This window comes from Mugil cephalus, chromosome 11 (assembly GCF_022458985.1).
Source record: "Mugil cephalus isolate CIBA_MC_2020 chromosome 11, CIBA_Mcephalus_1.1, whole genome shotgun sequence".
Lineage (NCBI taxonomy): Eukaryota > Metazoa > Chordata > Actinopteri > Mugiliformes > Mugilidae > Mugil > Mugil cephalus.
The window spans coordinates 25,316,803-25,328,990 of NC_061780.1; the positions used below are offsets into that span (position 1 = coordinate 25,316,803).

At 44.3% G+C, this 12,188-nt stretch overlaps 1 protein-coding gene across 3 annotated transcripts in view; it reads right to left on the minus strand.

Annotated features, from left to right (window-relative positions):
- Positions 1–337: 337 nt before the first annotated feature.
- Positions 338–12,188, minus strand: part of LOC125016173 (inactive phospholipase C-like protein 2) — a 35,636-nt gene continuing 23,785 nt past the window's right edge. For 2 of the 3 annotated variants that reach the window (XM_047598429.1, XM_047598430.1), the window contains exons 5-7: positions 11,788–11,863; positions 3,992–4,101; positions 338–2,556 (exon numbers count right to left, since the gene is read on the minus strand). In XM_047598429.1, the coding sequence (XP_047454385.1) occupies positions 2,341–2,556; positions 3,992–4,101; positions 11,788–11,863 (402 nt within the window). In that variant the 3' untranslated portion in view covers positions 338–2,340. Of the gene's footprint in view, positions 2,557–3,991; positions 4,102–11,787; positions 11,969–12,188 lie in introns of those variants that run through there. The other variant, XM_047598431.1, reaches the window with a different exon arrangement.

The window sequence follows — 12,188 nt, forward strand, 5'->3', positions numbered from 1 at the left end:
CTTAAATAACTTGATGAGAGATGAGCTGAAATATTTTTAGTTAAATCTGGGTCAGTGTAAAAGCTGAGAAATGACTTCAGTTCATTTTAGAATCAGTTGAATCGTATTCGCACGTGTTCCTATTATTTTGTCCACCTCATTCCGGCTGGGTGGACTCAGTTACAGAACAGAAACTCGTCTCGGTGGCTTCACTAATGTTTCGTTTTCACGGGGAATAAGAGCGACTGGCGAGGAAAGAGAAAAGTCCTGAAATATTCAGTTGATCCTCGAGATGTTTTTCTGAGTGGAAAAGTTCACGGCCGGTCACCAGGTCAAACCAAACACAACAGACGCACCATCTATCCAACATACTTTTATTCAGAGTCTTAATTATTTTTTAATCGACAGGTAAAGAGATGAGACTTGAAATACAGTTGAAGTGCTTCTCTTTTTTTTTTTTTCATCCTCTCAACAACAGCTATAAATACGACAGCACTGAAACTCGTTGTGATCGGCAGGAAGTGTGGACAGCATTTAAAAAAAACAACAAAAAAACAAAACAAAAACAAGACGCACAAAACACTGTGAGCACAGAGGGAGAATTAAAAAGAAGGAAAAGAATGAAAAATAAAAACACTCTTAGCTTTTCTCCAGCGACCGTTTTCTCTGAGTTTGTTCTGAGTCGGCTTAAAGAGGTGAAGTCTGATGGATGGATGGATGGATGGATGAAGGATGGATGGATGGATGGATGGTCTGGTCTAAGTCTAAGTTAGAGGAGGGACGTGTATTTGCTCATAAAAGGACAGATGGTGGAACTGAAACTGCTTTAAATTGGAGCCTTTATTACTCGTTTTCAACATTTTTAACTCTAAATCTGCAACTTTTACTTTGCAGGAAACTTTAAAAACGAACGTATATTTAAACAAATTTGCATTTTTTCATCGTTTGTGTTCGAAAGTTGTTCAGGAAGTTGGGGAAAGATGGTTGTGGGCGGGGCTTAATAATGGCCGCTAATTGGTTTGAGCTCATTTTAAACTGCAGTGAGGTTTATTTATGTGGTTTTCATTGAGCCAATCAGAGAAAAATCAAGGAAACATTCTTAGATTTTTATATTGAATTTCCAAGTATTTCAGTGAGTGTCATATAAATAATTAAACCACGCCCCTTTCTAAATAATTACTGACGTAATAGAAACAAATAAATCACAGGATCAGACGTTGATGAGAGAAACACGAGGGGAATTAAATTAAACATTAAATGGAAACTCTTGATGATGAACCACGACCTTTATGGAACGATTAACACCCTAAACTACGAGATTTAAAAACCAAAACCTTTCGGTCTTTGTTGAGAATTTAAATTGAACTTGGAAGAAGCTAAAAGTTGGAACGAAAAGTCGACCCTGTGTGAAAACATGTCCAAGCTTTTCAGTGCGTGTCGGCGGCGGCGGCGGCGCGGAGGCTGTGGTTCCTGTTCATGTTCATGCGGTAGCTGCTTGTTGAGTCGGTTTCTGACGTTTGTCTTTTATTCGCTCATGTTTTTATTTATTTTGTCTCGACGTGTTGAAGCTCTCTACCAGGAAAAGAAAGAAAGAAAGAAAGAAGAAACTCTGCGGTCGGTCACTCCTCCCTGACGAACCTCGATGCGCACAGACAAGTAAAACTCACGTATATCTTTTATAAAATAAATCTTATCTTTCCAAGTATACAATAATAATAAAATGATGCACTCTGCAGAAAAAAGGTAACAGGAAACTCCATATATACACATAGTTTACTATTTTGGCAGACGAGAACGTAGGACGAGTTCGGTTTTGTAAACAGCTCTTTACTCTCATTCGTGACGTTACTCCTCCTCCTCCTCCTCCTCCTCCTTCTTCTGTTTCCTCCTTGGTCCTGTTACATTCGTTGCTTCAGGAAATTGTGCTTTAAGAAAAAAAAAAAAAAAATCTCTTCCAACTAAAAAATCTCTTCCGAGGCCTGTTCTCTGGTAACGCCTGCTCCGCTGAGTAGAAGTGCATCTTCTCCAAACAGTACGTCTTAAAAAGGAGTCAGGTGGTTCGGATGCTGAGCTCTCACCCAGGACGACAACAGGCTCCTCCCCCCTGGACGGACGACCCGGGGGGGTGGGAGGAGCCAAAACAGAAACTGCTTGTGAAGGGAGCTGGCGGCTGGAATAGATGATGACAAGGCAGAAGTCTTTGGGGGGGTTTGTGGATGTGCTTGTGATACAGGAATGTACTCGGTGGAATGTGGAAGAACACTGGTGAGTGGGTAATGACAGTGGGGGTGGGTTTTTGGGGGAGGGGCCGTGGGTTTGAGCTCAGGAGGCAGGAACAGATGCGGGTCTGATCGCAGGTCTCTAGTTTTCCTCGTCGCTGAGCTCCTCCTCGGCCACGGCCTTCTCAGGAATGGCCTCCAGGCTGCGTCGGCCCCGGGCCTCCGAGGAGCTGGAGGAGCCGCCCCCCCCCGCCGACCCCCCGCCTTTGCTCAGGTTGCAGGTGAGCACGGCGTAGTGGATCTGCTTCAGGTTCTCCTGGACCTCGTTTCGGGCGTGTTTGAGCAGGTCGGCCTGGCCCTGGGGACACATGGAGGCGTCAGAGGTTAGAGGAATCTAACATGTTACTATTTCACATTTTCTTCTTGTCTCGGGGAGTGACAATTTTGGTATATAAGTTTAAGCAGTCAGTGACACACAGGTACACAACAAAGGAGGGAGGAGCTGGAAACAACGGCCACTATTTTTAATTTGACTCAGCTGGAGAGAAGAATATTAAGGTTGGATGTTCGCTCTGTACCGATGACACAATCCTCTCTATGGTCACAGTGAATCAGAGCAGAGAGAGAGAGAGAGGGAGGTTCCCCCTCCATCCAGACAAGGAAATAATAATAATAATAATTTCTACTGTATTGATCCCTGAGGGGAAATTATGTTCCTGCTGTTTGACCAATCTATTTGTTCACACACTAGTGTGTGTGTACAGTTGGAGCAGTGGGCTGCAGCCTCTGGTGGATGCGCCTGGGGAGCTAATTGGGGGGTTAGGTGCTTGTTCAGGGGTGGGGGGGGGGGCGGGCCTGGGGGCCTGGGACCCTTCGGCCCCCGAGCTGCACCTCTAACCACTGCTCCATGGCTCCACTAAACAGCTAAAACTGTTAAAAATGCACTTCCAATGAAGTGAACACTGACATTTGTATGTTGAGGCGGCTGCAGATGCTGAACTAATAAAGTAACTTGTAATCTAACTTAGTTACTTTCAAAATAAAGTAATCAGCAACTGGATTACTTTTTCAAGGTAACACGCAGGAGACACCTTTAACCTGCAGACTGAGATCTGGCCTTTAGAAAATGAACTATAAAGGATTCATGTTTAAATTTGATCCAAGTCAAATATAACTTCTTTTTTTTTTTGCTTTATTCTGTAAATGTCCTTCCCTGGTGATTTCTCTTATTTTGCTTTCCTGACTCTTTGTGGCAGGACGTTGGTGTGGAGTCACTCCCTTTGGGAAATGATGATGAGTCCTTTGAGGAAGTTGAATTAGTTCACAGCTAAACGTCTCTGATTGGCTGGAGGAGGATGATGATGAACTCTAAACGGACTCGTGCTCTGAGGCTGGTGGATTTTCATTTTATTTCCCAGAGAACCATAAAACCGTATTAGTTGTGGAATAAATAACAGTAAAGAATCTAATTGTTTATCGGATCTATCATAGAAATCACTTCTAATGGAATAAGAAACCAGATAATGTCTTTATAAATAGCGGTGATAGGCTTGACACTAAATCTTAAAGGATCCCAGAGAAATGTTTTTCTAGTCTTTAACGTTTGGTTTCGGTTTAAAGGAGCCGTGACACAAACACAGGATCAGGTTTGGCCACATGCTCCATCTGGTCAGTTTAAAAACATCCTGATCGGCCCTGATATCGACCGGTGACGTCACTGCCACCAAGACAAAACAACAAATTGTCAGCATATTCTCACAGATGAATAAATAAATAAGGCTGAGACTACTCACCTTCAGGATGGTGATGTTCCACGTGAAGCTCTCCACCGCCTTGTGCAGCTTCCGACCCTTCAGCCCTTCCTTCACGGCCAAGTCGTGGAGGTTCTCGTGAAACTCCATCGCTAACAGACAAAAAAAAAGAAGAAGAAGAAGAAGAAGAGAATGAGCATCGAGTGGGCGTCTCCAGTTTGTGAGACAGAAGAGCAGCTGATGTGTGACTGGAAGCCGGAGCTTGTTGTCACTGTGAGGAAACACGTTGGAGCAAAGAGTCTGACATGTGCTGTCAACGTTTCACGTCCTGCTGCAGCGACGAGGCCGAGAATTCCTCCCCCGTACTGAACGGCTGAAGGGTGAGACGGGAACGAATGAAGGGTGGACGTCAGGTGTGAGTCCGGCTCAGAATGAGCCGCTGCCATAAATATTAAAGGTTTTCCTATCAGCACTTTTGCAGCCGATCGTGGGAAAAGCTACTTCCTGATGCCAACATCCATCTGAAGCTGGGATACAACCATTCACACTCACACCTACGGTCAATTTAGGGTCAATTAACCTAACGAGCTGGAGAAAACCCACTCAGACACAGGGAGAACATGCAAACTCCACCCAGGAAGACCTGAAGCTTCTCGCTCAGAGACATCAGCGCAAACCACCGAGCAGCTATTTTTACTTATTTTATTTTATAGTGCTTATTCTACAGTTATTTTTATATCAGCTACCACCCTAACTTTCATTGTGTCCCCACATAATGACAATAAATGACTGTTGAATGTTGGCTGCTGACACGAGTGCACACGGATTCAGTAGGTTGTGGACGTCACTAAGCAGACTACGAACAGGTACGCAGGAAATTACTTACACCATTGAGAATTTTCTACATGCAAAAAGACATGAAGACATGAAGAAAAATCATGACTGGGTCGTACTTCCAGGACCTGATGTTATATTTAATATAGAAAAATACTAAAGGATGCAAATACTTTTAGGCTGGAGTCCACTTTGGGCATTATTTAACAATTGTTGCGTGATGTGATTGGCTGTTAGGGAGGCTGCAGACTGATGAAAGGTCAATAAATGAGACGGGATCATCTGAGAAGAGGCTGCGTTCATTTTCACGGCGCTGATGGGAACTGTTCCTAGAGCACGAGTAGCTTCTGTCATCTAGTTCCTGATGTGAAATGTGAGTACACCACACCACACCACACCACGGTGACACATCACCACGAGGTGCTGATGGGACGAGAGGGGACACATGCACACACAACACAAAAATAGGGGAAACCGCAAAGAGGCAAAATGAAGTGAAACGGAGGGAAGGAAACAAAAAGCCGGGCTGAAGCCGGGGGAAGCGGCGAGGGCAGGATGAGGGAACCCAGAGGAAGACGTGACGCTCTGTCGCTGTGGATTAGCATCAAGGCTTCGAAAAACAGAGGAGGGATTTGTCTCCCGAGGAGTCGCCCCCCCTCCTCCCTCTCTTTTGCATGACTGAGTCTGACCGAGGACATGTTTTTAATGTTGAGCCGGGCCTCGCAGTGACGCTGCAGCAACAGGCAGCCGCCGCAACTCCTGCTACTACGCACATCACACACCTCTGCACTGGAAAACTCCGCGCTCGGAGATCAGCCTCAGCCTCCCTGTCAGTGCTGTTGCCATGGAAACATGGTGTGCACGTGAGAGAGAGCGAGGGAGAGAGAGAGAGAGACCCCCTCAGCGTGGGAGCGCCACAGTATCGTGCCGCTGGGCTTTTCCTGGAGGATGCGAGCGCGTGTTGTGTCGTGTCGCCGGACCTCAGGCGTGAATAATATAACCTCCGACGTGTGACGGCTCTGACACGTCGCTCCTCTTTGAACCCTGGCATCACGGGTTCAGCGCGGCTCCTGAATCCCACGGCGCTCTCGTTTTGTTCCGTCTGCATCTAAATTTTACGTCTCTCCTCTATTTCGGGTCAGTAGCTACAGAGCTGCTGCTGCTGATGCTGATGCTGCTGCTGCTGATGCATGAGAACCATGACGGTGCTGAAGAAGGTGCACGGCTTCCTGTCCCACACACACACACACACACACACTCACACACTCTTAACCCACAGCCAGGGTTGCCTAGCAACGCTTTATGGAGTCTGGCAGGCAAGAAAAAGGGGGAAGCTGGTTCTTAGCAGAGCATCTGAGGCTGAGGCGTGTGTGTGTGTGCAGTAATGCCACGAGGCGGCAGCTGTACGGCGAAGGCCGTCTCGCCGTGCGCCACCGGCCGAGGAAGGAAGGAAGGAAGGAAGGAAGGAAGGAAGGAAGGAAGGAAGGGAGGAAGGGAGGAAGGGACGGATCAGAGCGTGGTCTGATCGATTAGTGGTCGCGGCTCCTCGTAACCACAGAACCACTCTCCGACGCTTTCACGGACGCCGCAGACGCACTGCAGGCCCCCGGTGGATTAATAATAACTAGGACTGCAATTATCAGGACGAATCAATTATTAAACCGAGGCCGTGTCAGAAAAGACTGTGAAGAACCACGATCATTCCATCTTCTCACAGCCCATTTATTTATTTATTATTTTATGGAAACGTCTTTCTCTGCGTTAACTTACTCGTTCCTGCTTTAACAGCTTCAGTTTCCTGATCAATAACATCACAACTTAAGACTGAAAATAAAGAGCACAAAACTAGATGATAAAGAAGAAAAGGTGACGTGTAGATGAAGACGTTAGAATTAGGATGATGAGTCGATGAAACACTGATGAATCAGGTTGATTGTGATAAATTATTTCTGGGTTGTCTTAACCTCACTAATGTCACCTGATCACTTCTCTGATGTTTTAAAGACCAAACAACCATAACCTTTAGGAGCAGGTTTAAAAAATATATATACATTTTAGTTTAAATCAGTGTAATTTCAAAGATCCATTGGTAAAATCATAAATAAATAACCTCTGAGTTCAGGTTTAAGGAAGCGAGGTCTTTGTTCACTTCTTCTCTGTTGTCAAACTTTTTGAAATATTCCATTTAAAAATATCTTAAGCAGAGAAAAGGTAAACGAAGGGCGGGATATATTCAAAATGGTTTATATGAATATTTCATAAAAACTAAAAAGTGTGTGGACAGAGAAGAAAGTGAAACGTCTCTAAATGAGTAGATACAGCTGCTTGTGGGAATAACCTTTAGATGATTAAATAATGGAAATAGTTACGTGCAGCACTTAACTCATGAATAGAAGCTGAAGGAACTGGCTGCTTTTTTTTTTTTTTTTTTTTGTGAATCAAACACTTTGCATTCTGCTGCTCCGCTAACGTTGCACTTGGCATTTAAATCCATCTCCAGCGCTGATCCTGTTAGTCTGCGGCGGGTTCAGGCGTCCAGCTGCTCTGAATTTTAATTGGCCCGTATGTATACGGGCGGCGGGCGAAGGGAAGTCACGGCTCCGGTCGAGCCGCAAACACCTGACTGTGTTTTCTTCCTGAGAGGAAAGCGCTTCTCGTCTGCGCTGATGTGATGGATTATTCACAACTTCACTCGCTGTGTTGCTGCTCAAACGTTCCGCTCGCTGTTGAGGGGGAATTGGGTTTGTACTGACCCAGTTTCTACTCTACAGACGAAACCACACTACGCACACACACACACATGAACATGCCCACACCAACAAGCACGGATACACACGGCCAAACACCACGGGGATAAAAAAAATAAATAAATTACATCAGTTCAGGATGGAAAATAAATCAATGTTCAAGTTCATCAGTTTGCCATCTGTTGTGTCCTACTTTGAAAAAAAAAAAAGAAGCTTTCAGGGTTTTCACTTCATTAATAAGATGTTTAACTGAAATTGCACAAAGATGTGGAAATTAGGTCTTAATACACACATTGGTATTTAGTTTATCGTACTCTACCACCACTGCAGTCATGAAAAACGCTCTCTCACGTAGGTGCTACGTGATACGTAACACGATACTTGAGTCACGATACGATACAGTATCGCGATATAATGATAACAATAACAATATTAATCCAAATTTTTCCAACTTGCACAGACGAAGTGTTGGTGGAGGTGGGGAAGTTGTTCAAGCCGAAAACATGACTTTTTATTTTAAAATTGATATTAAGACATTCAAAATCGATATCGAATCGGAAGAAAAAGTATCGCGATATCCTGGCATATCGATATATTTTTCACGTTAAGCCTCAGACTCATCCAGATACCAGCCACAAAGCCTTCAGGAGTCTCCTGCCAAACAACCACAAGCCTGCTCAGCCCCACAACCTCCCGGTATCTATCAACAACCGACTGTGGTCTGATAACTCACCGTCGTCCACCTCTTAAAACAAGCTGAACGTGTAAACCTTCCCTCGCACACACACTGTTTAAACACACTGTTGTTTCAGCTGATTGATACTGAACATTTCCAGATTTATTTCAGACAGATGGAACGTGGTGGGTTATCTCCAGCTGCAGACGTAGATTGGAGGCTGCTCTATGTTTCCATATTTACGGCACTTAGCACATGTACATATATGCACACGACTGCGTCTTCTTCTGTATCTTCCATTCAGATCTTACGCATTAATGTCTGATCCCAACAGTCCCAGCTCCAAGTCTCTGTGTTCACACCTGGCATTAAAAAACGTTTCACCGCATGCGTCCCCGGCCAGAACTCCAGACCCGATCCCAGCGCTGTGCTCTGTATGTAAATAAATACTCGGATCATTCGAGGAGCAGCCGAATATTTTAACAGCTGCTGTTTTTTTTTTTTTTTTTTATTGTTCCCCAGCGCTGGATCAGAACCATGAACAGCTGTTTTTAGTGTGTGCGTCATGACTCCTTCACTCACTGAAATCCCTTTAAGTTGTTATTTATTGCTCCCCAGTCCGACATCAGTTATTCTAGCGACATGGACGAAGTTTAAGACTATGAATCAAAACCCTGGAAGTTTCTCAAGCAGCTTTCAACGCATCGAGATGACCGCACCAATAATCCCCCACATATAGATATGTTTTCCTTTAATGACAGAATCACAAACAGCGTATTATTTAACGAGTTAACAGCTACATGGACAGAACAGATCTCTTGCGATGCTTTTTATTTGGCTGCTGATCCTTCGTACCTAAGGCTGGCACAGGAGATTAGAGATTAGAATAGATGGGCGCTTTATTTATCCTGTGGGAATGAGGTCAGACGAGTTCTCAGACCACCTCCACACGTGGACTGAGACTGGATCTGTCCTGGGTTTGTTTCCGCACTCGCGCCTGAAGATGGAGAGTTGTGAGGGGATTCCCCAGGATGGATGTTAATGTTGAGGTCTGAATTTAAAGTTCAATAAATGTGTCTTACTTTACAGAGACAGACGTTTACCAGCCACCAGTTAATCCAAGAAAAGAAAATGTTACAGGGTTTTTTTTATTCACCGAGAACTGGAGGCTCTACTCTCAGCAGTGGCTCGTTCAAGTCAGCCTGAAGGGCTAGAATATTTTCCCATGAACTAACTTCTCTCAAAATTTAAATCATAAATATCCAACGTGTTGTTTGACATTATGGTGAGTTCATAAGAGGATTTGTTAAGCGTCGTCTAGACCCGATTTGTTCTCCGTCTGAGGGGTGAATCAGCCCAAAACGTCACTAATCTGAGCCTAATTTAAGTGTCAACTGCCCTCGACGGAAAAGATAATGAAACGCAATTTTGGTTAAATGAGAAATTGATGAAGTAGAAAGAGATCTAATAATGTCAGTGCAGATATCTCCTTCAGGCTTAAATACTCTGAATGATTTCAAAAGGGTGATTTATGGGCGTCCGGTGGAGGATGAGCAACAGGTAGAGAGACAACAGCTGCAGTAAACTACTACTTATACGGAATAAAAAATAAAAAAAAAATGTTTGGATCAAAGCGGGTCAGTGCGACTGAAGAACACAGACACTCATTTACTACAGTAGCCATTTAAAAACTGTGTGCGCTACAGTCAAATCTGAACCACGACAAGAGTCGCCTTAATAATAAAACGATGTGAGCAGATCTTTTCTCATGTCACTGACTTAAAACGCGTCTTTATCCCGGAGCCACAGGCTGGTAATTGTTAAACGCTGGAAGGTGGTTGAACTGAAAACACAAAAGAATTAAAAAAAAAAAAAAAAAAAAAAAAAGGCAGCATGAGGCCTTTGATTCACATCGGTTAAAAAGACACAGTCGCCTCCTCTCTGATGTACTGAGACAACAGACAATGAATATTTTATAAGTCCTCCATCTGGAAACCAATAAAGCCGAGCTGTGGTAATGATGGTCCATCTTTGCCCCCTTCCACTCTCGCTAAGCGCTTCCAGCCGGCTTGCTCTGTGATAAATTAGCCCTCCATGCTACTTAGATACAATTCACAGGCACAAAGTGCTGCATTATGAATCACATTAACGTCAGGTCTTATCCATAATTCTGGGACGTTACAACAGTTGTTTCATAAAACGTCCAATATTTTCACGGACTAAAGCAAAAACAATTTGCCTCGAGAACTTTGTAAAAATTTGTGGCAGACGCCGCCACATTCAGGCCTCACGATCCTTTTTAAAGACGCCTTCTGTAACGTGTGCAACCTCAACCTAGATTACATGTTCCTGTAGTGAAGTCGATCGAGGCATTTTTTGTAGGTGTTGAACATAAACAAAAATGTTGCATCATAATCTTGTTGTTGGCCTCAAAGCTGCCAAAAATCGAAGAACCAAAACTGTGACTAAACGTGTCTGCACAGGGAACTGCTTTTATTTTCAAAGTCAAAGTCACTCAGACAAAAAAGGAGAATAGAAAGAGTAGAATCTATCTGGGAGGTTATTTAGCCTATTTAAAGTAGGACAGGACGGTCAGAAAACGTGACTGGAACGTCCTTAACTTCCTGTATGTGGACACTGCCTTTAAAACAAACAGCGCTGTGCTAAACCACCGAGTCTTCAGCGGAGTGCGCTCAGGAAGCAGCTACCATCGATGTGGCGACCAGAGGCCACATATGTAAACCAAACTCAGAGCGTTTTACTGAAAACGTGACAAAAAAAACCTTGGTCACGCTGTTAGAGGCCTCGTAGCTTCAGGTGAAGAGCTAACTCCGTCCATACGCTGTCAGTAGCTTTGTGTGAAACGTCCACTAGTGACTAGTTCGTAGCTACAAAGCAATTTCCACGTCTTCTGTCTCTCTAGGTTTCTGATATTTATTTAATTCAAAGAGCAGTCGTGACCAGGGATGAATTACGTTCTTTCAGCCTGTGACCTGATCTCTTACATAACAACCTTTCTTTTGTAAAAGTGTGATTTCATGCAGGCTAACCCGTCCTTTCTAGCTTCCTCCCCTTCCAGTCTTCACTGACCTCATACATGACATCAATGTTTTTCTAACTAACACAAACCCATCGTGCATTTTCCCTCCTGAGTCCGTCGATAGTCTTGAGTCCAGAAGCGTTTTGCCGCTGAGCCGCCAATCGAACTCGCTTTGAACTTTGCTTCCCAGAAACGCTGAATTACTTTTTCAGATTACGTTGACAAAACACCTGAGATACATTTACGAGACTCTAACGGATGTTAAGGGTCCTGTGGAGAAGAAGCGTGGACGGACTTGGGTCCGTCGGGCTTTGATGTGGTCGCCCTCTGGTTCCCTCAAACGCTGGTAATTAGACTCCAGCTCAGAGGCTGTTAGTGGCGTGAATCAAACACCTCTGTTTGAAAGGGACCGGATCACATACATGAACATGAATGAAATGGTAATAAACACGGGCTAATTAGCTTTAGTTTTGTGGCTTCAGAGACAAACGTGGCGCGAGGAAACAAAAGCCTTTTCACGGCTCCTCTGACCGTCTCCTACCTGCTCTCTGTGTCTGGAGGATTCTCTCGTAAATCCCCTCGGACGTCTCCAGCAGCGTCTTGCTGGTCTGGATCACCTGAACGAAAGGAGACAAATACATATGAGCGCTTCCCCTTCCACATCAGCACAACTGGCAGTCCACAATAAAAAGCAGGAAGCAGCCTCGGTCTGACGGCTGGCTCTGAAAAAGAAGTTATTACAGGGATGTCAGTGGGCGAGGTCGCTGAGTTGCATTTCTGAAAAGCCAAAATTAGAGGGAAGGAGACACGAGCAATTAGGCTGTTTATTAAAAGTTACAGTAACAGAGCCTTTGCATGAGGACGCATGTATGGGCGTCAGTCCTTCCACTTTAACAAAAAAAAAAAAAAAAAAAAAAGTGCTGATAATCAAGGTCGGCCTAA